This window comes from Dermacentor andersoni, chromosome 10, assembly GCF_023375885.2.
Source record: "Dermacentor andersoni chromosome 10, qqDerAnde1_hic_scaffold, whole genome shotgun sequence".
NCBI lineage: Eukaryota > Metazoa > Arthropoda > Arachnida > Ixodida > Ixodidae > Dermacentor > Dermacentor andersoni.
In genome coordinates, this window is record NC_092823.1 from 111460538 (window position 1) to 111487962 (window position 27425).

At 47.5% G+C, this 27425-nt stretch overlaps 1 protein-coding gene across 2 annotated transcripts; it reads left to right on the forward strand.

Annotated features, from left to right (window-relative positions):
- Positions 1–27425, forward strand: LOC126544684 (uncharacterized). Of its 2 annotated transcripts, XM_050192131.3 has the most exons (3): positions 1–738; positions 6411–6576; positions 21324–27425. In XM_050192131.3, exons 2-3 carry the CDS (start codon positions 6473–6475, stop codon positions 23236–23238), a joined length of 2019 nt encoding a protein of 672 aa, XP_050048088.1. In that variant the 5' UTR covers positions 1–738; positions 6411–6472; the 3' UTR covers positions 23239–27425. The 2 variants fall into 2 exon arrangements, with proteins under 2 accessions (XP_050048088.1, XP_072141092.1); XM_072284991.1 differs by lacking the exons at positions 1–738; positions 6411–6576 and adding an exon at positions 14253–14568.

Below are 27425 nucleotides of genomic sequence, written 5' to 3' on the forward strand. Positions count from 1 at the left end.
CGTTTTAAACATATTTTTAGTTCACATTGTTTTGCTTGATTTTGTTTGTTGTTAGAGCACGTCCTATGCACTTCTACAAGTTCTCATAACTGTGTCTTGTCACAGACCACAAACTGTGCATTCATTCCCTGCTATTTCATACGTCCATCTCACGTAAACAATCATGGCAGCGCCCCATCGGCAAGAATCATGGTGGGCTGCTCGGCCCAGCTGATGTGACGTTCTTGAATCTTAACGTAGTTTCTGTCTCCGATTGCGTTTCTTTCTCCCTACTTCTTGATACCGAGAGATTCAACGCTGCAATACACTCGCCCTTGCGTCTCGGGCGGCCTCGTATTGAGGTCTGGCCGCTCGCGCGCGTTTTATTTTGAGACCATGCGGGCACGTGACGTCCGAGGAAACGGTCTCGGGATTACCAAATTTGGCTGAAATTCGAGTCGGCGACCTCCGGCTTGCCTAATATGCACCGAAGCGTAATGGAACCAAGGCGGCCGCCGCGTTTTGAGGACGAGCACGACTGCGCGTTGCGGCATTTCGCGCTCGAAGTTGTTGGGCACTGTGATATCGGCACACCGGTGGTTACGTGCATTCGTCGTACGGTGCGGTGATACGCGAACTCGCGTCGGTGGCGTCTGTCGTGACGGCAAGGTCGGTGCGGCTAAGTGATTAGCGAAAAGTGACTCGGACGCAAAGTGACAGTGGAGTGCTCTCGGTGCGCCAAATCCTTCGGACAGCCAGGTGAGTAGTGCGCCGTCACTGCATCAAACCGAGTGTAGGTCTGTTTGCGAAATTGTATTTTTTTTTTAATGCTTGTCGTTGCAACGTCTCGTGCAAATGCTAAGTTCATGGAAACGAGATTTGATTAATGACTGTTTTGCCCATTTGCAATGATGGAAATGTGTGCCACACTGGGCAAGCACGGTTGATTGAACATTGTTGCACTGTTGTAACGTTGGCGCGGAACGTGGCTGCCGTATTTCACGCCTGTCGCTATGTATAAACAGGTGCGGCGATTTCCGCGTGATTTGGTGCGACCGCCTCGCTGTTTTACTATTGTTATTCCATGTTTCGCAAGTGCCGGGCTCGAGTGGCCTGCTGCTGGATTTCTTGAAATGCGAGCGCCGCGTCTCCTATCCGCATTCGTGCTCTTTCAGTTACGAAACTTGCGCTTGCGGCTTTTTGCAGCTGATTGCGCGGCTTTTATCAATCGTTGTCGGTGAGTGACCCACGCCGAACATTGTTTTCTTGCAATGAGCAGCTCATTTTGATTAGTTCTGCTTGATACTCGGTCTTCTTTTTTTTTTTTTTTTTTTGCACAACTCCAATCTTTGGTAATAACATACACACTCTAAAAAAAGTTTACGCCCTTTGGGGTGTATATTTGCCACACAACAATAATCGTCATCTGCCTTGCTTGCGTTTCTTTTCTTGAAAATGCCGCTCCCGCTACTTTCCTGTCGGCCTCGCAGCATTAAAGAAAGGAAATGCGGGCAAGACAGATGATGATTATCGTTGTGTGGCAAATATACACCCCAAAGGGTGCAACTCTTTTTAGAGTGTACACATTTAAAAGAATTACACGCTTTGAGGCTTATCTTGTCCCAAACGATAATCGTCATCTGTCTTGCCCGCGTTTCCTTTAGCGCTGCAAGCCCGGTACTTCCCAGTCACGAACGGCTTGCGCGTTATCAGTGTGACACAGAATTTTCGACAGGAAAGTAGCGAGCGCCGAGTTTTCAAGAAAGGAAATGCAAGCAAGGCAGATGACGATTATCGTTGTGGGACTAATATACACCCCAAAGGGTGCAACCGTTTTTAGTGTGTATAGTGTATATAAACGCACAGAAAATCACATGGTCGCCCATGTCGCATATTGAAATAGATTTAAAAAGCAGAGATGTTTTTCTGAGATGACTCCTGGACCAATTTCGGTGACATTTGTTGCATTTGAAGTAGAAAGTCAGATTATAGTGACTTTTAGAAGCGGAATTTCTATACTTTCTTTTTCAGGAAATTGCAGTAAATTGGTAACTGTGAAAGAAATATAAGCTCGAAGCACAATTTCGTAACTCCATACCAAGACCAAATATCGCAGTTCTGTCAAATGCATCTACTAGTGCGTCTGAAGCGGACAAACTTAATATATTAATTAACAAATCATGTGAATATATTGCTGTGGGTACAAGGGTTTTGCAAAAGTCCTATTCACAAGTTAATAATACATTTTGTCCGCTTAAAATGTATTATTGTGTGCAGTTTACAGAATTATTATATCGCTTTTCATTGCCAAGTTGCATACTTGTAAACTTGATAGTATCGTTTTTCTAAATTTTGCAATTTTCAACAATCTTTAGCAAAAAATCGACGACCTAAATAGAAATTGGCTTCCTGTAGTCACTCGATTTTAACTTTTTTTCTCCTAATTGTAATAAAACTAATCATATTTGGTGCAGCCGAGCAAAGCGATTTCTATTTTCTCATGTATTTAGATAGGAAACCCCGAGCTAAGGCTTCCTCGTGAATGAATTGCGTTGACTTTTGAGTTTTTCGACCCAAATTAACATCGACGGGACTTGCTCTTCATATAGCTGCAGGAGCAATGTGTGGCTTTTCTACTCTGCTGAAGACACGTGCATTTGTAGACGGACTTCCGTGGAAGCCGAAATGCAACATATTTGAACGTCCGGGTAATAGGGTCACGGTGCCCCACATTGTCGATTAAAAGCACTAGTGCGCTCATGTGTGCGTACATGTTGTTGTATACTGTTGGTTATGCACAGAACAACAGGGACAGAAAATATTAAAACCTCACTGAACCATCAGTGTCCTATGTGCATTCACGGGCGGCTTTCTCTGGAATATATATATATATATATATATATATATATATATATATATATATATATATATATATATATATATCTTTCGCGCTTTGCGTTGCTCAGTTCTTGCACAGATTGCATAGTAAGCTGTCATATTATGCTCCAGGTCGTCCATAATAACACTTGGCACAGTTCCTTGTCTGAATTTTCAAGGGCGAGAAATCGTAATGTTCGAAATATGGCGGGTATGACGTCACCCGTTTGCTGCCGTCGTTTGCTTTACGGCGAAGCGTGGTCAAGACTGGTTTCTGCTTCTCTCCGGGTGGTGTGAGTTGGACATTACAAAGGAGCGTGAAGGAAGCCAAATTCGCATTTTGTCTTGACAAAGCGGTCAAGTAACGCTGCTAAATGTTATATTCAATGATCCGGGCACCAAAATGTGCTCATGTTGCGAAGTTGCGTGCCGTCATAACAGAGCAGCGATTTTTTAAGTTAGATTTTTCCTTTGTTTCATGATATGCCGGGAAAGACGCATGTCTCCGTGATATAAGGGAATGGTCGTCACAGAAAGCTGAAACAACCGGAAAAAAAAACTCATCAGTTTTGCATGGCCTCAGAGACTGTGACATTATCTGCGGCAGTCTCGAAGGCCATGGCTTTGGCGTACTTCGAATTCGCCGTTCGACCATAGACAAGGGGCCGCGCCGCGGAAGTACTTAAATGCACGGAGATGGCCCGAGTTTCTTCTTTAGAATTGAACGTGGAGTGTCACGTGTGGATAGTCAAGAGCCTACTTCGAAACAACCGCTGTCATTTCATGGTCCGTTTTGTTCGATATACCATGTTTGGTTGCCACATTTGTCCTGCTTAATCCGGAACGAATCCTAATTGCACGCAGCCCTGTGAGTGGTCACAGGAGCGAATGCTAATAAGCACCACTGAGGTTAACTCTGGCTGCCCCTTAAGAAGATATCGATCCCATTTCAATACATTAGGACTTTCATTAAAATTTGGTTCGAGTTTTGCTCAAAATTTACTGAGTCAATTATCTCATACCAGGAAGATTTTAAGCGTTTACCCTTAAAATGAGAAGTATACTCTAATAAAAATTTCCGTCTTTTAAGGGATTAGCTTGTCCTACAACACATTGCCTCCGAGATTCCCACCCTATCACGGAGGCCATCTCCAACATATATTCCACACAAAAAAATTGCTAGAGGCAACTCTGGCGCTATTGTCTGTGGGAGCAGCAAGCATGGTTGCTTAGCCAGCATGGGAATTATGGTTAGTGCAAGGATTTGCCTAACTTTCGTTCTTACGGCTTCAAACGGCTTTGTGACTTTGCAAGCTGGTTATCCTCGACAAATTATTGCGTTATACATGCAACGGTTGCAGGTGCGCGCTGTCTTATTGCCTTATGTTAAAAAAACTTGAAAGTTTGACCCTCTGGGACGTATGGTGTCCCACAACAGTAATTCTCTTCTACCTTGCTTGCGTTTCCTTTCTTTAACGCTGCGAGCCCGGTATACTTGCAGGTCGCGAACGGCATGCGCGTTATCAGCGTGACCTAGCATTCTCGACAGGAAACTAGCGAGCGCATATTTTTCAAGAAAGGAAACGCGAGCAAGGCATATGATATTATTGTTGTGGGACAAGGTAAACACTAAAGGGTGCAAACCTTTATAAGAGTGTAACACTCCATTGAACAGAATACAAGTATGCCGCTTACTGTCACCTCCGTGCGAGAACGCTAGGGGGGCTGTCGTAAGAGTAGACAATTCTGTGTAATATACATTAGAGGCCCATTAAGAGGCACCCGGTTATGCCGAGTTTCCTGATATGAGGAATAATGTGTGGGCATTTGGTTGGTTTCCAATAGCCACACTGAAAAAAGATGATGGGCTTACGACGAACGGCTTATTAGATTAAGTCGAACTTATGCAACCCCCGTTGACTCGTGTTGGACGGGCATCGCGAGAGGACCAAATCGGTAGACTTGAAGGAGGCGTCTCTGCTAGCTGTACGAGGAGCAAGTGGTGTTTCTGAGGGTATAAGCAGCTGCTGCAGTTTCGATGATGACGTGGTGACCTGCAGGACTTACGCCATGGAAAGAATAATTGAAGAAGCGTCTTCAAGCTTATATAATGGCTACCGCACTAAGACGATCACAGACAGGAGGGAGAGAGCTAGCTGGCAACTGCTACCAGTAGGGGTGGAAAGCCTGCCTGCTCTAGAAGGTAAAATGTATATGGAAAAAGGACTGTGAGTGAACAACAGAAGAGATATTAAGAGAGAGGGAGCATAGCGAATGAAGGAGAGGATTGAACGCTCGGAAGCTCACACGAACAGGTATAGCATCTCAGAAACAGCGGAATGGTGGAGTCACCACATTGCGTGGCAGGTTGAAACGGCACATGTGATAGCGGCAGTGACAAATGTGAGATTGTTGAATTTTATAAGGGTAACGGTTCTGTCTTAACTGGTTAATGAATGGTTTCAGTGCGTAACAATCAGAACTCTAGTCATCTGGACATCATGTAAGTGCTTCTTGTGAACACTTGAGAATTTATTACCTGTTCTTTCGTTACGTGTTTTACAGCGAAGTTGTTTATGGTTAGGGTTCCGCGCAATTTTCATGTGTGCGAGCAAAAACTATCATCATCAGCAATGGATCGTGCCACTGCTCGCGTGTTCGTCGTCTTCGTCTTCCACAGCTGGCTCCGTTGCCGCTCATCATGCCAACGTTTCCATACTGCCCCTCGCGTTCGTGCCACTACTCGCGCCTTCGCTGCCGTCGTCTTCCACAGCTGACTCCGATGGCGCTCATCATGTCAGCGTTCCCATATTGCCCCTCCCTCTGCGAAGGCAGTGACGGCACTGGCCCACTGCCAGTCGGTGCTGTGATTTCGGTCTCAAATTATTTGCCTTAATATATCGCTCGCGCCTTCGTCCTCGTATTCTTCCACAGCTGACTCCGATGCCGCTCTTCATGCCAGCGTTGCCATGGTTCACCTCCCTCTGCGGAGGCGCTTGCGGCACTGGCCAACTGCCATTTGGTGCGGTGATTTCGGTGTGAAATTCTTTGCCTTAGTATATGGCGAAATGAAAACACTAATGTTTGTAACGGATGTTTGTAACGAATGTATTGCACGAATGAATGCGAATGCATAAAAATGTTTGTGGGTACCTTTCGTCACGATGACCACCGATCAAGATAGTAAATGTGTCCGTACCTTTGTTCAAAATTCGGTGTCACCTCTTTGTCGTTTGCTACACAGCTTCGCTGGTCTGCACCTTCACAGAGTTGAATGGCTCTAGATTTTTTTTTGTGGTATGACTCACTAATTTTTTTCTTATTACTAAACGATAGTCATGGGAACAAGTAAGCATAGAACCTTATTACATCGCGCTTTGTTGTCATTTGAAACATTCATCTCAAATTGTTTTATGAAGCAAGGAAAATATGCTGGTTTCTTTGGTTAACGACAGTTCATTCATATTATTGTGCCCGCATCTCTCTTTCCAGCATTCTAATATTCAATATGTTGTCGGTGCTCTTGTTCTGACGCCTGTTCTAATTTCTTCCAGATTCCAGTAAGGCCTACAACTCAGCACCTATCTGTGAGTCCCAGGATGCCATGACCTGACGTATGCAAAGCGGGTTTGGCTCATCTAACGAATTGGAACCTGAAGCCAAGATGACGGTACTGGATTCTTCATGCAGCACCCTTACTAAAGATCAGACAGCTTGTTTGTAAGTCACAGATGCATTCTTTTATTCTGTCTTGATGATTTATTTGCTGTCGCGACAGTGGGGCTCGGGATTTTTAAAAGGGAAATAAGAGACCAGTCACGTAATATCTCGAGCAGACGGTAACCATAGTTGTGGTGTAAAAAGGCCTTCTGGAAGATAGAAGGCTTGGCAGCTTGTAGAGTACGTGGTGACGTGGCGTTGCTTTCTTGCTGTTCCCGTTGCAGCACGCACGGTTAACCAAAGCACGAACGGGATAAGCGTTACTGCTGGCATGCCATGCATAGGGCGTCTTGATGCCGGCCATAAGAAAACATGTTTACACACTCTTCAAACGGTTTCTAGGCTTATACCTTGCCTCCTTGAGGGTTTTATTGCAGTACCGATTATATGGGCACTGGAGGCGCGCTCGCGCCGCCGCCGTGCTGTCTTGGCGTCAACGGCGCATGCGCGGTCCGCACGTGGAGGGCGCGCAGTATGTTTGACTATAAAAAAAAAGCGCTCCGTTCAATTGGCTCTGCAGCGGAGCCAGGGTAGCGTTATTTCTGCCTTCCCCATGTTGGCATTAGCGTTGTGCTCACGACTGTAGCGTTCCCGTTGAGCAACCGCGTGCATTACCCACCCCTGCCGCGCTGGAATTAACGCTAGTGCTCACGTTCCAGCGCGGCTGTGACCCCAACGTGGCTCGTGCAGTCGTCTCAGAGGTGAAGCCGGTGAACCTACGAGCTTGTTTTTGCTCGGTCCCGTCGCGTGCACCTTCTAGGTGTATAACGACCGCAACGTCGGTGGCGGCGCTCGACACGACAATGGATAACGGGGCTTTGCGCCAATGTTGTGAAACGCCTCGTAGCTGCCAGGGCGCTCTCTCTGCTGCACAGCAGCAGCTGCATCGCTTGCAGTTGCGTTGCGCCACTATGTTGCTGTTAGGACACCGTCCGAGGAGCTGGAGAAGAAATGGCTTCAATTATTCGCTCTTCGGCCGAAAGTGCACAGCATTTTCCCCCTTTAGCCTTCGGACCTTTCCCACTCGAGGTCACAGACGTACGTGCTTACCGTCGCTTGCGGCTGCCGACGTTTCATTGAGATGGTGCCAGAATGTGCGCCTGTTGTCATAGCCATGGCCTCCGAGATGTCTAACACGTTTTGGAGGCTTTGGAGGCTTTGGAGGCTTTGGCCGTGGTCGTCTCCACCTTGTTACTGCAGTAAACTATTACTTCTTTTGCTGGCGCACTGTGACATATGATTTATGGAACGTTGACGGAACGAATTTGCAGGTGGCGTTTTTCTGCCCCCGCACCTGCGCGCCATTGTGTGTAGAGGTGGACCCGGGACACTGCGTACGCCCAAGGTAGGGCGCCATTGTAGGGACTGCACCGAGCCCGGGCCCCAGATAGCTTGATGCCGCCAGTTCGGTTATCTTCGTTATTCCTTCGTGGCTTCAGTGTCGCTGATATCCTTCGCGCTTCCCTCTAGTTAATTCTTACGAGTACCACATGATCTTTTGAGCCTTGATGAACTTACCGTACAGTGAACCACGAATGTTTACGGACCACGGGATCTCGAAAAACGTAAAATTTCCGAACATCCTGTAAGAGTAGCCAGTAAAACAGTACATCGCAATATTAACTGTTCGCTTAGGCTATGAGATGTTGGGAAGGCGAATACCTTTCGGAACTATTCAGCTTTTTCTCACATTCTGTGGCCCGTAAAGTTTTGTGATTGACTGTACGTGGAAATGGACCCATCTACTGTTCATCTCAGCCCACGGATTGACCATAAAGGGACGGCTCGTATGGATTATGACCAGTGCATTGAAATTGGCCAGCCTGATAAACTGCGTAGGTAAATGCGCACAACCTTTCACGTGTATAGCTTTGCAAAGTAAATTTTTAAAGTGGTATATCTCGACACAGGCATGAAGGCGCCAAGCAGCCTGAGCTCGCTTCTGAACGTATTCGGGGCTTTCAGACGACTGACGTGACGTCACGGCTACGAGTATCCATGCAGGCATAATTGCGTTACCGAGGAGGCGCTGGGCAGAGACGTACACCGTCTTTCGTCGCTAGGCGCCCATAGGAGTCCTCGAGATGCGAAAACAACAAAGGCGCGAGGTCATACGGCGCGGGGCGCACTCTGCGATTTGGCAACGCGGCCTCGCGATGTCGAGGGGGACAACGAACGCGGGGCTGCAGGCCTAGAGAGGAATGCACTGTGTTCAGTGTATCATCTCTCGCCGTGCTTTGGAACTTGGCCGCGGGCCAGGGTGGAGTGCGTGCTATACACACAGTCAGTGGTCGTGTCTTTAGAGAAGACACCCTACTATCGCACGCTTACGACCGTATAGAGAACTGCGTTTTTTTCATTGCAAATATTAATAAAGAAAGAATGAACGACTGGTTGCGTGCGTACAGTGCGGACAGATTCTGGAAGCCACTGTTCACTCCGATCCAATATGCGCCATAGCTGGTGGCCACATCACACCCACCCTGCCCAACCAGCAATGGTTTCCTCAGTAACGAAAACCAACCTTGAGTAGTGCGCTTATAGCCGTGATGTAGGCGGAGAATGGACCAGTGACGTCATGGCCGCCTTATATCGAACATCAGCTATATTGTGGCAGCTTTTTTTTCTTAAATAGGCGGTTTACATGTACCAATCCATCTACAGAGACAATACGTATGCCACTGTTTATCAGGGAAGGCAGAATATATTGTATACCGTTACGGTATACCTAAGGTTCTTAGCAAAGCAAATTTTAACTCCGTTTTTGGCGCAGTGAATACGCCTGCTTGGCCTTGTATAATCTCCTTGTTCGAGACGACCACCGATCCGCGGGTCTGCGGTCTCGCGGAACGCACGTTCGTTCTTCCGGGCGCCTCACCGAACTCCGTTGCGCTGCTGCAGAGCCTGAGACGCACGTCTCTTTCTTGTCTGTCTTTCTCTCGCCCGCGGTTCAAAATCTTGCCAAATTCGCTGACGCACTCAGTGCCACATGTAGGTGTGGGAGAGGAGATGCCGGGCCCTCTCTCCCCCTCTCTCTCCTGTTCTCCCCTCCCTCTCTGTAGGCTCCGCCCCAGCCGCGTGCCAGGCGGCTGCTGCCGTGCCGCTGAATGCGCGTAAATCCGTCCCCAGGAGAGAACGGGTGCGCGAAACCCAGTTCCAGAATTAGCCTAAACGGGAACGGAAAGAGCCGCTGGCGGGCACGGGACGAACCGCAAACTGCGTCAGCGGGAGCGCCACTGCCATAGAGGCTTGCCGGCTGGGCTATCCTTGTATATACGCCGTGTTGTTGCCGCTGCTTCTTTCAAGTGGCTCGCCTCTCCCTCTCCCTGTGTGTGCGTGTGCGTGTGTGTGCCCCTGTCTGTATGTCTTTCTCTGTGCCTCTCTGTCTGTGTGTGTGTGTGTGTGTCGGGATGTGGGCCAAATGCTCTTCGTCGACGGCCATTAACACGCTTCCCCATCCGTCTCATCTCGGTTCCTTTTTCTGCTATTCCGCTCCGTTTACTTCGTGTTGTGCAGTAGACCTACATGCCTCCCCGTTCACTTTCCTTTTTTCTTATGTGTTTCCATAGTTCTCGTTTCCTAGCAACCAGATTAATTGTTTCTTCTTTGGTCCATGGTTGGCGGCATGGTTGATTTTAAGGGTGCTTTGTTTACCTTGCCTTCTGTATACGTGCTGAGTGGTGATTTACTTGCTCCAGATCTTTTTCTTTTAGGAAGTTGTGGAATTTCGCTGCAGCAGGTTAAATGGACATCAAAGAGACGTATTCAGCTGCCTTGACAGTTTACGCTTTTCAGAAAGATGAGCCCTATACGTAACCCGACCAGGCGTCCCGGCTTAGGCGGGACTTGCCCTCTTTTAACTCCGTGGTCCCACTGTCCCGCGGCTTACGTGTGGGACTTTACTTTGTCGCGCTTTGGCGTCTCCGGACCCCTGGTTGTCCAGAAATGCTTGCCTCTCTTTTGAGAATCGGCTGTAGACTATCTTGGGTATGATTGTGCCATCTTTAAGTATACTGCAGAGGCCGGCGGAAAAGTCGAACACTACCGGAAGTAAGGCACGCCATCTGCTACCTTTTAAATGTTCGGAAAGCGAACCCTTCGCTTGTTCTCGCGCGATTTGCCAGAATGACGCCTTCCATGGCGAAAGCGCGATTTTGATCAGTGAGGCAAGGGTAAGCGAACGGTTCGCTTTTGGTGCAGTTAAGGTCGCACCCGAGGGTTTCAACGCACAACCATTTTCTTGATCCAGTTAAGAGTGGACTTCTTTAATGCGTTGGTTAACGTGCAGTAGCCAAGCCAGAGTAAACTGAACCAACACTAGGTGGTGTTGACTGAACACGCAGTCTTCTTGCCGTCTTGCGTGTCACGTATGTGGCGTTGCCAGAACGTCGAATAATGCCGAAATGCTAGTGCAAATTTACTGAATAGCTTGGAGCAGAGTTTTCGTGAACGTAAACGAAACTTGGAATAAATGTTGAATCCTGTTTCTATCAATCTGCTCCCTGTCCTCTCCCTCCCGTGTCCCGCTTTGGCGTCCTCGGAATCTGGTGAAATTACCTGTACGTGAACATTGGATTGGTAAGCAAGAAGGTAGACGCTGGTCACAATTAGTGCTGCTACCTGGCCGGTTTTCCACTGGCACGACTGGTTTTGTTCCCTAACGACGCCGGCTTTTGTTTCGGTACTCATACCGGCACGCCATTTGCCGGTTTTATGGTTCTCCATTAATCGGCACATTATAAGCTGCATCGCAAGCGCTCTCACGCGTTGATACATACCAGACAATTGAATCGTCGCAAACGGATTCATTGCTAACTCCTTAAGCTTTCTTTCATTCCTTAAAGCGTCATGCATATTATTGCCATCTAAACTGCCACATATTGCTGTGTTATTCATAAGGCATTGATTTACCTTGTGAATAAACTATTTGTAACTACACTATGAACATAAGATTGTACAGACTGAAAAACACCTGACACGCTGCAGAACTGAAGAGACTGACAGGACAGCTTTGGCGCCGTAGTTTCGCCGCTTCGTATACGTGCAGAGTTGTTACCATGTGGCCTATAGCATGGTCTCCTAAGTATTATTGTTGCAGTTAACCTAAATTTCAATTTTCCCCTTAGCCTTATGCATACATCTTTACCGGCGAAGTCCTTCTGATCAACTTATGCGCCTTTCTTCTGCAAGAATTTCTTGCGCCTTGACAAACTGCAGTATTACAAAATTAAATATTGGAGTTTCAGGTGCCAAAACCACGATCTGATTCTGAGGCTCGCCATAGTGGCTGGGGACTCCTGATTAATTTTGACCACGTGGGGTTCTTTAACGTGCACCCAATGCGCGGTGCACTGGTGTTTTACAGCGAAGCTGTTAGCCTCTAGTTGGTCGGGATTTTTCATGGCGTGCTTGCTCAAAAACAGCAGCTGGAATAGGAATTTGTGTTTGACTTTCCGCGTAACAGAATGATGTTTTCTCGTATATTCGAATTACAGTCGGAGGATAACATGTCTGTAGCTTGTGTGTGAGTTGTACTTTACGAATTCTCTGTCATATTTTTCTTTGAGAAATTAAATTAGTTCAATAACGCATTTGCGCTATATAGGCAGAGAGCTTACAAAAATGACAATGTACGCTGTGCTAACGCTATCGCCACCTTGCGGCTGCGGCCACTCAGGCAAATCTCAAACAGCAGCCGGAAAAGAGCTTTGTCTTTCAGTTTCCGCGAAACAAATTTATGATTTCTCGTATATTCGAATAACCATCCGAAGCGATAATGTCCGCAGCTTGTGTGTAAGTCGTACTTTACGCATTTCCTGACGCAATTTTCTTTTAAACATTAATTTAGTTCAATAAGACACTTGCGCTTGGCGGACGGCTTTGGAGAATGACGATGTGTGCTGCACTTCCGCACGCATCCGTGCGCGCCTGACGTACGTCGATTGTGGTGATAGTGCTTGTGTAACGTCGCCTAACGTCAGTTGGGCTGGAGGCACGTGTTTGACGTCCGCCCCAGCTTCGTTGTACATTCGCTTTCATAGGGTGGAATGGAGGTGGATCTTTTTTTTTTCTTTGCGTTTCACCCCCGTGGAAATGTGGGCGGCGTGGCCGGCATTCGATCGCACGTCTTTGGGCTCAGCAGCGCAACGCCATAGCCAATGTGCCACCACGGCAGGTAAACTGCTGTATATCGTTTAGATGTATGCCGCACTGTTGTCTTTCACGTTCGGGCGCTCGTGGATGCGGTTTTGAGTTTTTTTTTTTTTTTACTCTATCTAACGTCCCATGAGCATGCGCGCTTTCGGTTTCTGGTCTTTGCGGAAGTGAACCATTCATTACACCGACTGAGCAACATTGAGCGTCATGCCGAAGACCCTGCCGGTGTGGAATTTTCCAGTTAAGTTAGAGATTAACATGGGGCGGGGGGCTGCGTCTCCACAAGCCAAAATTTATTGTAGAACCTTTCTATTCGAACCTCCGTGCCTTTTATCTCAAGCGCTGAGGGGGTTCGCCGAGGTACGTACAACCGAATCCCGCAGTCGTCCTTCAGCATAGTAAAGATTGCTGCTATCGGAGGTGACCTAAATTTCGTTCCATGTTACAATTTTATTCTGCAATTAAGGGCAGCAGCGTTCGGGCTTCGGGCCGTGGTCTCCGCAGCTTCATTTAAAATCTTGCAGACACGTCATACTGCACTGCACCGTTGTGACCGTAGAGTGGTCTACCGCTCATCATATGGGCACGTCTTGTAGACGACTAACCCCCCCCCCCCCCCCTCTAACATTTTTCTCTTCCTCTTAGGTGAAGCAACGAGAATGACGACGCTCTATGAATAGTAGCAGAGTGCCTGCAAACGGGCCCGGGCCACCGAGCTCCTCCGCTTCTAGCCTGCCTACTCTCTCCCCTTCCTTCTTGTGCCCCGCTGCGCCGTTGCCTTTCTTTTTCAAGAAGGCTGAAACACGCACGCCAATGTGGGGTGGGGAGCCCTCGAAGTGACTTGTAAGGGGAAAGAATGTCTGGGCGCGCGAGCCGCCTGGCTGCGGTGAAGGCTCGGGCACGGGGCCCGAAACCTTCTATCGCCTTCTCTATCCCCTCTCTCATTTTCCTTCTCGCCCCTTTCTCCGCCTTCTTTGCTCAGTCACTCAGTCACTGATGGCAACCTCGCGCTCATCGGCGGCTTCCTTTCTTCTTCTTCCCTTTTGGTTCGTCGGAGGAGCCGTCCTTTCTCCCTCGCATGTTTTTTTCTCGAGGTCTCGAGAGAGGAGGAACGTGAGAGATGTGTGTGTCTGCACGGATGATGATGACGAGGTGGAGGAGAGGAGTTGCGATCCCCTCTTGCCCCGGCGACCTGTAGGCTAGCGGCGTCGTTCGCCCCTTGGCTGACGATCCTGCGCCGCGCGCGGCGAGGCCTGAAGAGGGAAAGGAGTCTGCGCAGTTGGTGAAGAAGATGGTCGGTGGTGGTGTCGGTGGGGCGGCTAAATTTGGCCCCAGTTTGGAGTTTTCGGCGGTGGCCGTTTCGTAGTGGAGCAAAGAGGGCGCGGGTAGGGGAGGGAACGGAAGCCGAAGATGGCGGGGTGTAAGGGGGGCTGGGGGATGGCTCCGAGCCCTTGCGTCACTCGTCCCCGGCACCCACCCCCCCTTTCCCCCCTTCCTCAGGGTCCTTCTTCCTTCTTGGCTCTTGGCAACACCCCCCTCCCACCGCTCGCTTTCTCATCTTGTCCCTACATGTCGGTCGAGATGCGCTCAGGTGCCTGGATGACTGCGCCGTTTGGGCGCATACTGGCAAGCTGAGACGTCAGTGTCTTTACTGCGCTTCTCTGTGGAAGATTGTGCTGGCCGTGGCCGCTACTGTGATGTGTTGTGATCCCCGCCTGCGGTGACCGAACGTCCGTTGTTGCCGGATGTGATCGTGTGGCCGCACTATGCAGCGCGGAAAATAAGAGGCTTGTGTAACCAGAGGTGTCGTTGAAGCTCCACGTCCTGCGTTCTACAGTGAGTTCGTTCTCTCGCCGTGGTTGTGCAATGGTCGGTGCCGACCTCCGGTCCTGGACCGGTTATATTTTTTTGTGTGTGTGTGTCTCTCTCTGGCGAGCTGACGCGTGAGACTTTGGTTCTTCATTTTTGTTTTCGCGTTCGTCCTTACGTTGTTTGTTGGTCCTAATAACTTGTTGATTGAACGCGTCACGAGGAACTAGGCTTACCAAGAACGAGAAGTGTGGTGGGGCCCTCTCCTGACCAAACGGGATGATTCCACGTTGTGTCCTTCTGGATTGGGCACGTCATCTGTGCGAAGAATCTCCAATGTCTGGGACTAATGGCACGCTCATTTCCTTTTGTGGACATTGCGAGTCCGTTCAATGTGACCATCGGCGTGCCGTGTAGCAGTTCCCTCTAGGTCCGTTTCTTGTTAACGGTTGAGAAGTTTGGATGCTTTGACATGTAAGCTTTCTTTATTTCTCTTCTGGAACTAAAAAGAATGCCTCTGGTTCCAGGCGCGATACCGATATTGCTTGCGCAGTCGTCATGTGTTCCGATTTCAAGGAATCGTCGATACAGCATCGAGCGCTCTGACTAATAACATTGAGTGATCCTTGTCAAGTTTAGCACTGCGTGTCGCGCTTCGTCCAAGAGACGGGATCGCAAAGTAACGAGCATGAAATGCGCGAGTTTTTTTATAATGTGATAGGAAACTTAATTTTTTGGTAGGCATTTCCTTTTGTTCTTTTTTTCGGCGTGCTAGTATACGGACGCTGCGGAATCTGCCGAACGTTTTGTATTGTGAAATTGTGTACTCTTGACGAACGTGGTCTGCGGTATATAGACAGGCATCTTCCCGCGAATTCCTTCTCGCGTTCGCCGCTTGGAGTTGGGCACTCGACTTCGCTGACATTGGGCCAAGGCCTGTCTGTCTATATTTGGTCGTCTGTCTGTCGCGTGACTCGCACTTCGGTTTCCTGCTTCCGTCCATCCTCAGACGTGCGTGCCCAGGCCTCGCTCAAGGCATGCCGCTAGTTCTTCGAAGATTTCGTGTCCGTGCCGTACGACTTTGTCCACGTCGTGTGCGCACTTAGCCGAATCAATACGTCCTGGATGCGATGACGGCGTAGTATGTTCGGCTAGTTTTCGCGGAATGTGGAATGCTTGCCTCGGACACTCGAAACTTGCGGAAGTTTCCAGGTTTCGACCGAACGGTTTCGCTTTGTCGGTAAGGCACGTGTTTCCTCGATGCGGCTGCGTCCTTTTTGCTGCTCGCTTGAATCGCTTTTGCTTATAGCTGTGGTACAGACTGACTTCGCAGCAGCGTAGATGCCTAATGTTTCGACCTACCCTCGTACCGCTTGGTATAACAGTGACTGACTGCGATTCTCTAGGTTCTGCGTTTACATCGTCGGTCTTGAACTTCAGCTCCTATAAGCCTAATGGTTTTGTCATCTCGGAAGCGCACCCAGCGGTTCTTTGATCAGAGTACTTTCTTAAACGCTATTATCCACTATTTTACCTTAGCGTTATGCGGTATACTGATGTTACTGCCTGCTGCCACATCGCATGCGCAGATGGGAGGTAGCGACAGAAAGTTACAAGAAGTGACAAAAAGTGTGCGATGCGTTCGAAACTGATGTTTGTCGCATTCGCCGGCCTACTTTTATGCGTAGTTGCCATCTGCGTTTTTTTTAAAATTAATTTGGTGCTTCTTCGGCCCGCTCGTCTCTCCATCTGACCGCTGCGTCGCGGGACATATTTAGAACGCGCCCGCGCACCCTGGGTCCTCCGGTGACTAAAGCAGAAGCGCGTGATCAGCGCTTTTTGTTGTTGTTACCCTACATGTTCATATGACGTCAATGTAGACGACCGCGCGCTGCGCAGAACAGCACCGTCTGCACCGACGGCGTCTGCGTCGCACATATATCCCTTCTTTTTTTTAAGTTCTTGTCGATCACTGTTTTATTTCTTCGTTACTCGCTGGTTGCCCACGTGCCTTGACAAAATCGCGATGCTTTATGCAGACGTGTTTGCTTGATGCATTTTTGGATTTCGATTCCGCGCTTTAGAACTGTGCAGTTCCCTTGCATTAATGAATTATTGAACGGAGATAAGCCAACCTGTAAACGTGCCTTTCTAATCCAAAGATAATTTCTATACATGTGCCAGCCATTTACGTTCGCTCGTTTTCTATGACCTGATTCAAGGCGTAGCCGAAATTCTTTCAGTGTCTGCGTCTCGGGGGAAATGTGTTTATGAACGTCTAAGGCACGCTAGGCAAGTGCACTGCAGTTTGTTGACTGAACTTGCACTGAATTAGGTTTCTTTTACAAAGTATGGTTACATTGTATTGCTTAAAAAATATGTGAGAGATCAGCAATGTGCAGTCTATATATAGTTGTTTCTTGTTTTCGGCTATGCTCTGTGACAACCAAAGAATTCTGTACAAGCTCCGCCCACAAAACTGTACTGTACCTGCTCTCTTAGCCTCCGCGTTTCAGAACGTACACTTTCTCGAGAAACGCCGACATTGAGGTGAGCTCGCCTTCGCTGTGACGTCACGGAAACGAGCGAACGTTATTGACTGGTGCAAATGTACACATTCTCTTTTGAGTTAAACAGCGATGTAATTGCGAAGTGCTGCACTCTTGCGTTGCCATCAGCCGCAGCGCTTTCAAATAAAAGCCGGGGAATATACTTATTATATTTATGTAATATATTTACATTTCAACGCGCTAAACTAAATATGCCCCAGGTCAGCGTATGGGTTAAGAATTAAATGTGGCATATACAGCGCAGGATGTGTCCGACCTGTCAGTCAAATGTTACTTAGCACACACTGCCATGTAAGGCAGACCCAGAGAAAGAAAGAAAAAGAGAAGCAGACTCAGTTACAGGCTATACACATAAGCGAAACAGATGTGGTTTTGTATGGGAGCCGGGGATATAGCCATATAAAATTCCACAAGTATGGCCGTATAAGAAGCCCATATACGGACAAATCATAAATTGGGCAAGTGTTGGCATGCATGGAAAATAAGCCATGCATGCCATGCATGGGAAATGAACATATATGTCATATATGTTCATTTCTGTCAAATTTTAACGTTTACGTTCATATATGAAATGTTCATATCGGTCCAGGTAGGACATTTTAGCAAGAGTATGCACAAAAGGCTTCATTTTGTTTGCGTTCTTGTGCGCGTACGCGCGTTTGATGTGTTGTCCCGTGGAAATAGCCCGAACTTAGGCCGAAGGAGTTTTTGAATGTACCGCTTTTCTTGCAGAGTATTGCTGTGTACTAGCGACCATTTGTTTTGTCGTACTACTCGTACGTGTTGCGCAATCGTATGCATAATTTCAGTGGGAGCTAGGGAGCACTGAGAAGCGGCCATAGTTCTTCTGTTTTCCACTTTAAAGCGTAAGGATCGGTTGGCTTTGATGAACTTAAGAGTTAGTTATTCAGCATCGGCATGCCTGCATCGTGGATTCGTATTCTGCAGTCAAAACTGGCCTGCAACTTCGCTTCAAACTCCGGGAATGACGTATTTATGCGTGGATGAATCGGGCGGAGCGCGTGGCTTCTCGGAATGGGGCCGAGTGGATGTTTTGCACTGCGGTATTCTGTAGGATAAATTAACACCCTTAAAAGTAAATAAGGGTGTAAATAATCCTTCTATAACTCACCCTTACGCCCCTATTCGGTGTGGATTCTAGGCTCATTTGCACCCACGTTAAGGGTGCAATTTATTTTACAGTTTACCACGCTGGTTGTGTCGCCCAGAAATTAGCTACGAGGAAGGTGCTGTAGCTCCAAGTTCGTCCTACTGCGCTAAAAATACGTGGCTTCGGAGAGTATAGCTAGGCAAACACGTGGCAGCTAGAGCGCAGTTGGCGAGTGTTCCTTATGTTCTTGCCCAGCGGCTGTGGCGTTCTATTGCTGAACACGAAGTCGCGGGTTCGACTGCCAGCCTCGGCTGCAGCCTAATTATATGTATATAAAGGAACTGAATGAAAAAAAAAGGAAACAATCCTGTGCCTAGCTTATAGGTGCTGAGTAAAGAACACATATGAAAACCATTTCGAGATCTCTCACGCACGCGACTACCGCATCTGTCATAGTCCAGGCGACACTAAACCGAATCAGTAGAGGTTTAGAATAGCGTTTACGACCAAACGTAAATGCGTTACGTAATAAAGAAATGGCGTTGTCCTCACTGCGCATGCTCAGTGTGTTATTGGGTTTCTTCGGTTTACGTGCGCAACAATAACGTACCTGATTTCGCGAGTTTAGTGTTCGTGGCAGAGAGTTTTATGTTAAGGGACGCAAGCCACGCCCAAGGGTTAGGTGCATTCCCCAACGCTTGGGGGACGCTAAGAAATAGCGTTGTCGAACATGGTGGCACCCATGGCTCCAGCTTTAGCGTTAATTATCAGGATGGCTGCGCTCTCCCGGTCGTTGATCACCAATAACTATTGAAATGAGCTTTCGCTTGCTCTAGACACATCTGAAACGTTAGTCATGAGTGCATAGGGTGTCCAATTTCTGAGGTGGTTCGGCGATTTCGGCGTCGGTAGGCCTAACGTGACGTTGCCGTATAGAAAGGTAGTATGGTTGCTAATGGATTGTTCTATAGGTTGGATACGTTCGGCATGAGGCACTATAGACGGCGCCCTGTCATCTACTGCCTTACTTTAACGTTCCCGTACGTCGAACTAAATCTCTTGAATTCCTAATACAGCGCAAAAAATACACATACACATAAAGAAGACACGAAAGACGCGGACAAGCGCTACTATTAACTGTTTATTGCAATCGACACACCCTTCGATTTTATATTTATTCGCGCAGGCCATGTATGCTGGGAGTACCTCCCATGGGTCAAGAACGGCCTTTTGGCTGTTGACTCTGCCCATTCAAAAACAGTAAAAAGGGGCATCGCGTTTCGGTATTTGGATGGCGCGCTCCGAAAGTCGTGCCCGCATACAATGCAGCATAGCTTTGATAGTCACATTGGTCGCCTATTTGCGGCGGGATTTCCTGAGTTGCTTGTTGGTGCAGTGGCTGAATCTTTCCTGCAATCTGTAAAGAACAGAGCCGGAACGTAAAGCGCGGAGACCCAGCGAAGGACGGCGTAGCCCCTAGTAATGCCTTATATGCATAAGGTCACGCACAACCTGAAGAAGGTCGCGAAGAGGCATCGTATTCCTGTGGCCTTTACGGCTCCTAATAGGCTTTCCAGGCTCTGCCCTCGGATTTACGTTGACAGCAAGTTACGTTGCGAAACCAGACGTGAACACCCTGACAGCAGTGGTACATTCACTTCCCTCGAAGTGTGGAAATGCGTACATCGGCCACACCGAGAGGTGCATCAACGTCCGGATCAGGGAGATCACGCTAAAGGCTATGAAAAAAAAAAAAAGGAGGACAAATATGCACATTTCGTTGCCCATATCATCGCGTGTTGTTTCGGAGCACTTTTTTTCTGAGACTACTATCGTAGGCAAGTCTGCAAACCACACGGCTCGAGTGGCTTTATACGCATTCTATATCAACAAAAATTCACCTATCTGTGTAAGCCAAGCATCTATTCTTTTGAACAGTGCTGAACTGGACTTCTTGAATTTTGCTATCTAAAGCAGGCAGCAGTATTTATTGTTCACCTTTTTACTTTTTGGTTATGTTTATCACCGTCGCATGGGATAAGAGGAGTGACACTTGTGCGTGGCTCGCTTTATAAAATTGAAGGGTGTGTCGATTGGAATAAGTTGGTAGTAGCGCTTGTGCGCGGCTTTCGTGTCTTCCTTATGTGTATGTGTATTTTTTGCGCTGTATTTGGAATTTACAGTGTCAGACCAACGAGCGCAACAGACGGTCCTTCTAAATCTCTTGAAGATACGCGGACTGTAACGTCCCGCAAAGGTGCTTGCATTTAACGTACGTGAGGCGACAAATGCTATTCTAAAACTGTCTAATCAGTTAATCTTACTTTCACCGTCATACTCGCTAAATACTCTGGGTTGCGGCCACTTGTATAGCCACGTGTTTAAGTGCAGATGTGCTCCCCACGTTGACGGTGACATATAAATAGTTTGTTCTTTGGCCCCTTGTGATGCCTACATATGTACAGCCCTTCGCCATGATTAAACATTACCGTTGCTAGTCATGCACAATTAGTACATGACCGGGGTAGTTGGAGAAGTATGGGAGAGGCCTTTGCCCTGCAGTGGGCGTAACCAGGCTGATGATGAATGATGATGATGTTTCTAGTCAGCCTTTGTGAGTGTTGTCGGATGTTTCCTCTCATTCCTCAGCCAGGTCTAATAAGTTTAGTGGCCTAGCCAGGGATTCTTTAAAGAGGGTGCGGAAGGGAGGCTCGCACTTGATTGGAGGAGGAGGGCAGGGCAGGCGGGTGTTGCACGTTTGATTCCGGATACCCCTGGCAGACATTTTTTTAGGGGGGAGGGCACGTACCCCAGTATGTCCCCCCTTCTGGCTATGTCCCTGAGAAGCTAGATGCAGCGAACTATCAGACGCTCTAATATTTCAATGTGAGCACTAGACTAATTTATCTTCAACTCCGAAGGCTCTTTTCTTTTTCAAGAAACACAGTCAAGATTTAATCGTATCCGTAAAGTTGAAGGCTCCGCTCAGAGTCTCTTAAACCGTGCCGACTTCGGCCATCTTCACATCATTAAATTGCCCGCACTTGACACGTTATTCGGCCAACAGCACCTATATTAAAGTGTCGCCTTCCTCTTTGCAGAACTGAGGGCGGTGCCGCTACCAGACACGCTTCGGGCAGGCCAGACAAACAGCGTCAGGGCAGCGGCTACTTCCAGCAACTCTTCCACGCCCCCAATGGGAACCTCTTCAGCGTGCTCTCACCGCTGCAGCAGCGCGGCGGCCGCTTCTGCTCCATGAAGCCTGCGTTCCTGTGCCGCCAGCCGGCGCAGCAGCAGCAGGGCCAGCGTGCCACGCGCAGCCGGAGCGGCCGGCGCGGTGGCGGCAGCCGCTGCCTAAAGTTCCACAACTTCATCCCTTCCGAGAGCATCACCTCGGAGAAAGACGATGGCTCGCACGACGATGTCTGGAAGGTGCACGCCGAGTGCAAGCTCCAGGAGGAGCACGGCACCAAGCAGATCATGGTGTCCCAATGGTCCGTGTCTTCGTCGGACGCGCCGCCGCCTTCGTCGTCGTCTTCCTCTTTCGTACAAGCGGCGACGGAGTCAAGGCACTCGGCCGGGAACGATACCGCCGCCTCGACCGAAGCTGAGAAAGCTACGCCGTCTCAGCTGGCTTCCAGATTGCGAGCGGAGGTGACCCGGCGGCAGCCTGCATCGACTTGCCCACCGCCCGCGTCGAGCCCAACCAACAGAGCTGCGGATGCGTCAAGACCGAGCACGGACCCACGGCCCCAGCAACAAGGCCAGGTCACTTGTCAGGCGGGACCCGTGGTCGCTGCCGTCACAGCTCCACCGCCTGCGCCTGTGGACGAAGAAGCGCTTCGGGCGACGCCCGGATGTTTTATTCCTTCCAGAAGCAGCGAGCTCCTCAACGAGCTCGCGTCATCGTCGTGCTGCTCGGAGGACGTCCCAAGCAGGACTGACTCGGCGCCCGCGTCACCGAATTGCGCGGCCGACGCGAGCGCCGACACTTCTGTCAAACAGTCGGAGATCCTCTTCGAGTGCCTCTCCAAGCGGCACCGAAGAAAGCCCTCGCAGACACGCAGGGTCGTCCCTTACCGAAAGTACCTGTCCCTCTTGGAAAATGATGAAGCTTCCAATGCGTCGCACCCTCTGGACTTGTCTATGAAGACAAGAGTGCGTGCAACAGAGGATGCTGGTGCCACAGTTGGCAACAGCGACAGCTGTTGTTTCTCGCCTGCAGTGTGTGGTGCGTCGCCTTTTGTGCCCTGTTGCTTACCGGCCTGTTCCTCGCAACCGTACCTGCCCAGTGTGCCTTCCGAGCACTATCATTTTCCTTACCAGGACCCGAGGACGTCCGTGTCTGGCAGCTTTGAGAAGTCTCCACTCCAGGTTGCATTGGAAGCACCTCTCACAACTGCACCAAACCGTAGACTTTACAGTGCTTTTTCTCAGCCAAGTCCACTTGCTACACTGGGTCACCAGTCTATGGTGTCCGCATCTGTGGTGCCTACGACCCAGTTGCCATTTGGCTATGCCCTCTACTCGACACCAACATCAGCTTCTGGTGCTGGTGTCAGGCCATCACACCCTCTTCAACCACAGTCCCATACAGACTGTTCGGGCAGTGGCAGTAGATCAGCATTGATGGCGGTCCTGCAGAATTGTCGAGACCCGAGGACCAGCAGTGGCCATGGTTCATCAACAAGCCCGTCACCCTCGGAAGCACCACGGGGTCTTCGCAAACCGAGCCAGAGGTCACTGATCAAGCAGAAGCTGGAGGACACGTTCAAGCAGAATGGTTTCCTCGTCAAGACCAAGCAAGTCTCGGATGGTGACGCCACCTTCTGCAAGTTCCGTCAGCTTCGCAAGTACACACGCTACTACCTCAAGAGCTGGCACCACCACCTTCCAGCAGAAGTGCACAAGCTCTGGAAGGGTTTCCTTCCACCTAAGACACTTCCTGGCCCTGGGAGCTCAGTTGATGATGTGGCCAGGGATGCTTCGCAAGGCTCACTTTCTCTACCACAATAGAAATATGGCACCGTGCTACGAATTTCACTATCAGATTGAAGGACGATACGTTTCTTTTTTGTTTGTACAGTGTTTAGCTTGGTTAACTCAAGTCATGTTGGTGTTAAGCCAACTTGGGTTTGAGCACATTGCCCTGATTGATGAGACTGAATGTGCTCAACAAAGTTCTTAAAAGCAAAATTGTTTTTGTTTAGTTACCTTATCTGAAATTGACTGTTTATCCTATGACTGATTTTTTGCAGTCTCTACCTAAGTAGCTAAGCGTCTTGAAGTTTTGAAAGCCAGTTCAGTCACTTTTGGAGGCCCTAAGCCAATTGTGTTAAATAAACACGGAACAATCTTGCATGAGAACAAACCATTCTCTGGGATAAATTAATCTGAGAACACAAGAGTACTCCTGTAAAAGCTGTGAGGCTATTTAGACCTTAATGATTGAATTGTTATTATGTTTCAAAGCCACTACAACAGTGCCTTGTGTTCGTTATCAAGCCATGACCCCCCTTGCATTTCTTTTTTCCTGAGTAATAATATTTATTTCCGCCAGTGTAGCGTGATGAAGGAGGTGAGAAATAAAAACAGCCATCTGCTTACATAGTTTTATCTGGTGTATTTCGTTCTGATCCTCTCGCATATTTCCCGAGTTTTCGCAAATCGGATATTGCTTATGGGGGAAAGCTGCCTTAAAATTTACTCGACTAGTCTTCATTTTAAATATCAATTTGAACCCACGTTTTGTTTCCCGCCACTTTCACAGTGATTGTCATGCAGTTTTTAATCCTTGGTGAACACATAGATTATGTAAAGGTGAAGAATAATTTCGTGTTCACAACCGAAAAAAAAAAAACTTTTTTATATGAGCAGCAGCTCTAAAAGATGCTTTTTGCTTCTTGCAAAGGTATAATTTCTATCATCATTTTAATTCTTTTGAAGTTTGGGATGCCTGCACTTGGAGTGATAATTGTGTATACAGTTAAGGAGAATGTTGACAACTAGCCCACAAATGGTTGATGAACACCATGGAGAAGCTTTATTTTTATGATTAGGTATGACATAAGCGTAATTATACTATAAAGACTAAGCATTAGCGTACTGTGAGGCACTAGTGCTTGTGTGTGCTTATCCTTCAGGTTTGAAGTAATGGATAGCCGGCCTCCACCATTTCGTGATGCTTTTATTTATACTAGTTATAACCTATGTTGTGAACAGCGAGAAAGACAGAGTGAGCAGATGGCGCAAGGTGTTCACAGCACCTCTGTTGTCTACTCCATCAAACTTTTCTTGTGCCATGCAGGGTTTAGATGCTCGTTTCATTCTTTCATTTGTCTCAAAGGTTGTGAAGGGCTAGGGTGCTGATCATGGGGACTCTGTAATGTGAAGCAGTGATCTTTGTTCATTTGCTAAAAATGCACGTATTGTGTATTCTGCCAATTTGACCACATGCTGACTCTCATTCTTTAACAATGCCGAGCATTCTAAAGAAGTGTTTTCAAACAGTGGTCTTGAGAAATTAGTATTCTAGATTAGAAAAATAGGCAGTGGACTGTGTATGGTATTCAGTGTAATAGTTAACATGCAAGTGTGTATTCAATGTCACTTATGTTAGTCATGGAAGAGGGAAGTTTTTACAATTACACACAGTGCAGCCTAGAAGTCTTGCGAAGCGGAATGCGGCTTGGCTTGGGCATTTGCACACTGGGGGCTGACATTGATGACACCCCGGAGTAGCTACTAGAGTAATGGCCTTTGAGCAGTAAGCCTAGCAATCCTAGTCCCATAACGCTCATCTGAAAGACATTAAAAAGCTTCATTATTCAGGGCAGAGAAGGGAAGTTGAGCTACCCATGTCAATATGTGTGACCTTTGATGCAGGGTATGGGGGAAATGACACTCGGACTTTTAGAATGAAAGCATAATTCAGTGCTTATTATTTCATTACACAGCACCAAACGAACACCACGCAGCTGCTGCTCATTTCTGTAGAATACTTAACATGCTCAATTGCAAAAATAATTTTCCATGATTCAAACCATTGGGCTGTATGTGACTTGTGCAAATGTCGTTGCTGCTGCCATGTTGGCAATCTGTTGTGAGTGATATTCTACACTTTAACCTGATCTGCGCATGTTCAGCATGTCTTCTTATCTCCAGTAACCCTGCCAAAGCCACAGTTGGGGCTCTGTTAAGATGTTTGTGATGCTGCATGCAAGGAAGATCTGATGTGAGAAGCTGAACTTTCTCATAGGATACTTGAAACATAAAGCGTGTGCTTTCCACTGCACAGTACTGATTGTGTTTTACATGGCTCTCTATTTTTTCTGTGCTGTGGGTGTATTCACCACAGGGAGCAAAGGGCTGCTTATCAAACCTCTCTGCAACACCCCTCACCTTCTTTCCTTCATCTCTTCTTCACATTTACTCATAAGCAATGTGATAAGCTGAAAGATCTTGCCAATACATTAACTCTGGAAAAATTGTTCAAACATCAAGGAAAGCAGAAAAAAGCATTTGCCAACTTGTGCTCTTAATTTAAAGCTTACAACGTTGTCCCAAATTGCTAGCCTTTCATGCTAGTCCAATGGCTCTGAGGCAAACGCATCCCTCCCTGTCTTAGTACAGTGGACCTTCTTTATATTTCACCCATGATATCTGCTCACCTGTTTTCAATAGGTTTGTTGTTTCACACTGCATTGCCCTGTGATCTCCTTTAACACGTCCAAAAGGAACTTGTTTTGTGATGCTATTGCTGTTGGTGAGACTAGTCAGAGACAGGGTTGCTTTTGCACATATTGTTAGGTGTTGTACAGAATTCTAGAATTTTTGACGAGATGCACTCTTTTGATGTAAGGACAACTAGCAAACACACACTTCCCCAAAGAGAAGCATACATCTTTATCTAGGATCTTCTTCATTTATTGTGTTGGATTCACTTGTGCACTATTCAGAAGGAAGCATAACAGAAACTTTCAGAACAAGCTACTGTTTTCCAGGAAGTTATGTCTCTTTCCTTTTACTGTAGACCATTTCATAACAAACTCCATGACCAGTGCTGTTTTCACTGCTGTGCTGGAGCGTAATGGTGCTTTCTTTATACATATTTCTGTGTTGTGAAGATGGAATATATCTTTAGGAGCAAGGGCATGTGCATGCTTTAACTTTTTTTGCCCTCGTTTCTACTGACAGACAAGGTGGCTATCTAGACAACAGTGGCTTGATCTGTTAGGATTCCTAGTAGCATCTGTTTTTGTATGAGTCCCCTTTTTACAAGCCTTGCTATATTCTTTGGAAGGTCCGCTATGAGCAAATATTAGTTGTAAGTATCACATCGGTCGTTTCTATTCTTTGTGCAGCTGTTTGTATGGTGGTTGTCTTTTTAGTCACGGAATGTCAATTGCTCTGTTATGTATGGACTTCGTCAAGTCCCTCCTTTGTGATGAAAATGATTTGCAAGCATTTTGTGTGCATATGACTGTCACTCTGTCATCTTCTGTTTGGTAGTGTTGAGGCTTAGACTGTCCCAAAGACTTTTTCACCATTTTTTGTACATAGCTGCAGTAAGGCATACCTTGTTTAAACATTGATTTAAGCAAACTTTTTCATATATTTACTAATCTCAGGTGCTATGTTGAGGTACGAGATTTGTTTTATTGGAAATTTGCAAGTTTTCTTCATGTTTAAATTTCCGATCTGCTATGTATATTGTCTTAAGCAGTAAACTGATGTAATGACTCCCATAGCTGTACTGTGGCTCCAACACTATGTGTGGGCTTTGTTGTTGGCAGCACTGAATAACTTTTGAGTAGTTAGGCATAGTGTTGCATGCAAGCAACAGCCATAGTGCCTTTGATACTGCTATTAACTTATTGCCAAATGTATTTACAGTTCACCTTTCTTTGTTGTTGAGTTTTTGTTTCTAAAGAGTTGTTCGTGATGTTAAGTTTTTCTCATAGGTTTTAAGAACAGTGTGCCTGTTCCTGTTTTTTGCCTTGAATCTATCAGGCGAAGTTGGCAGCTGACACAAAGGAAATGTTTGAAACGTCCAGTGTATAAACATTGTTCTTCCCACCATGTGATGATATTTTTCTAATGCGTGTTTTTTTCAATATGTTGGTCTGCTAGGCCGATCATGCACAAAGCACAAAAAAGAGTCCTTCATGAGCATTGTTGTTAATAAATGTTTCCTTACCATG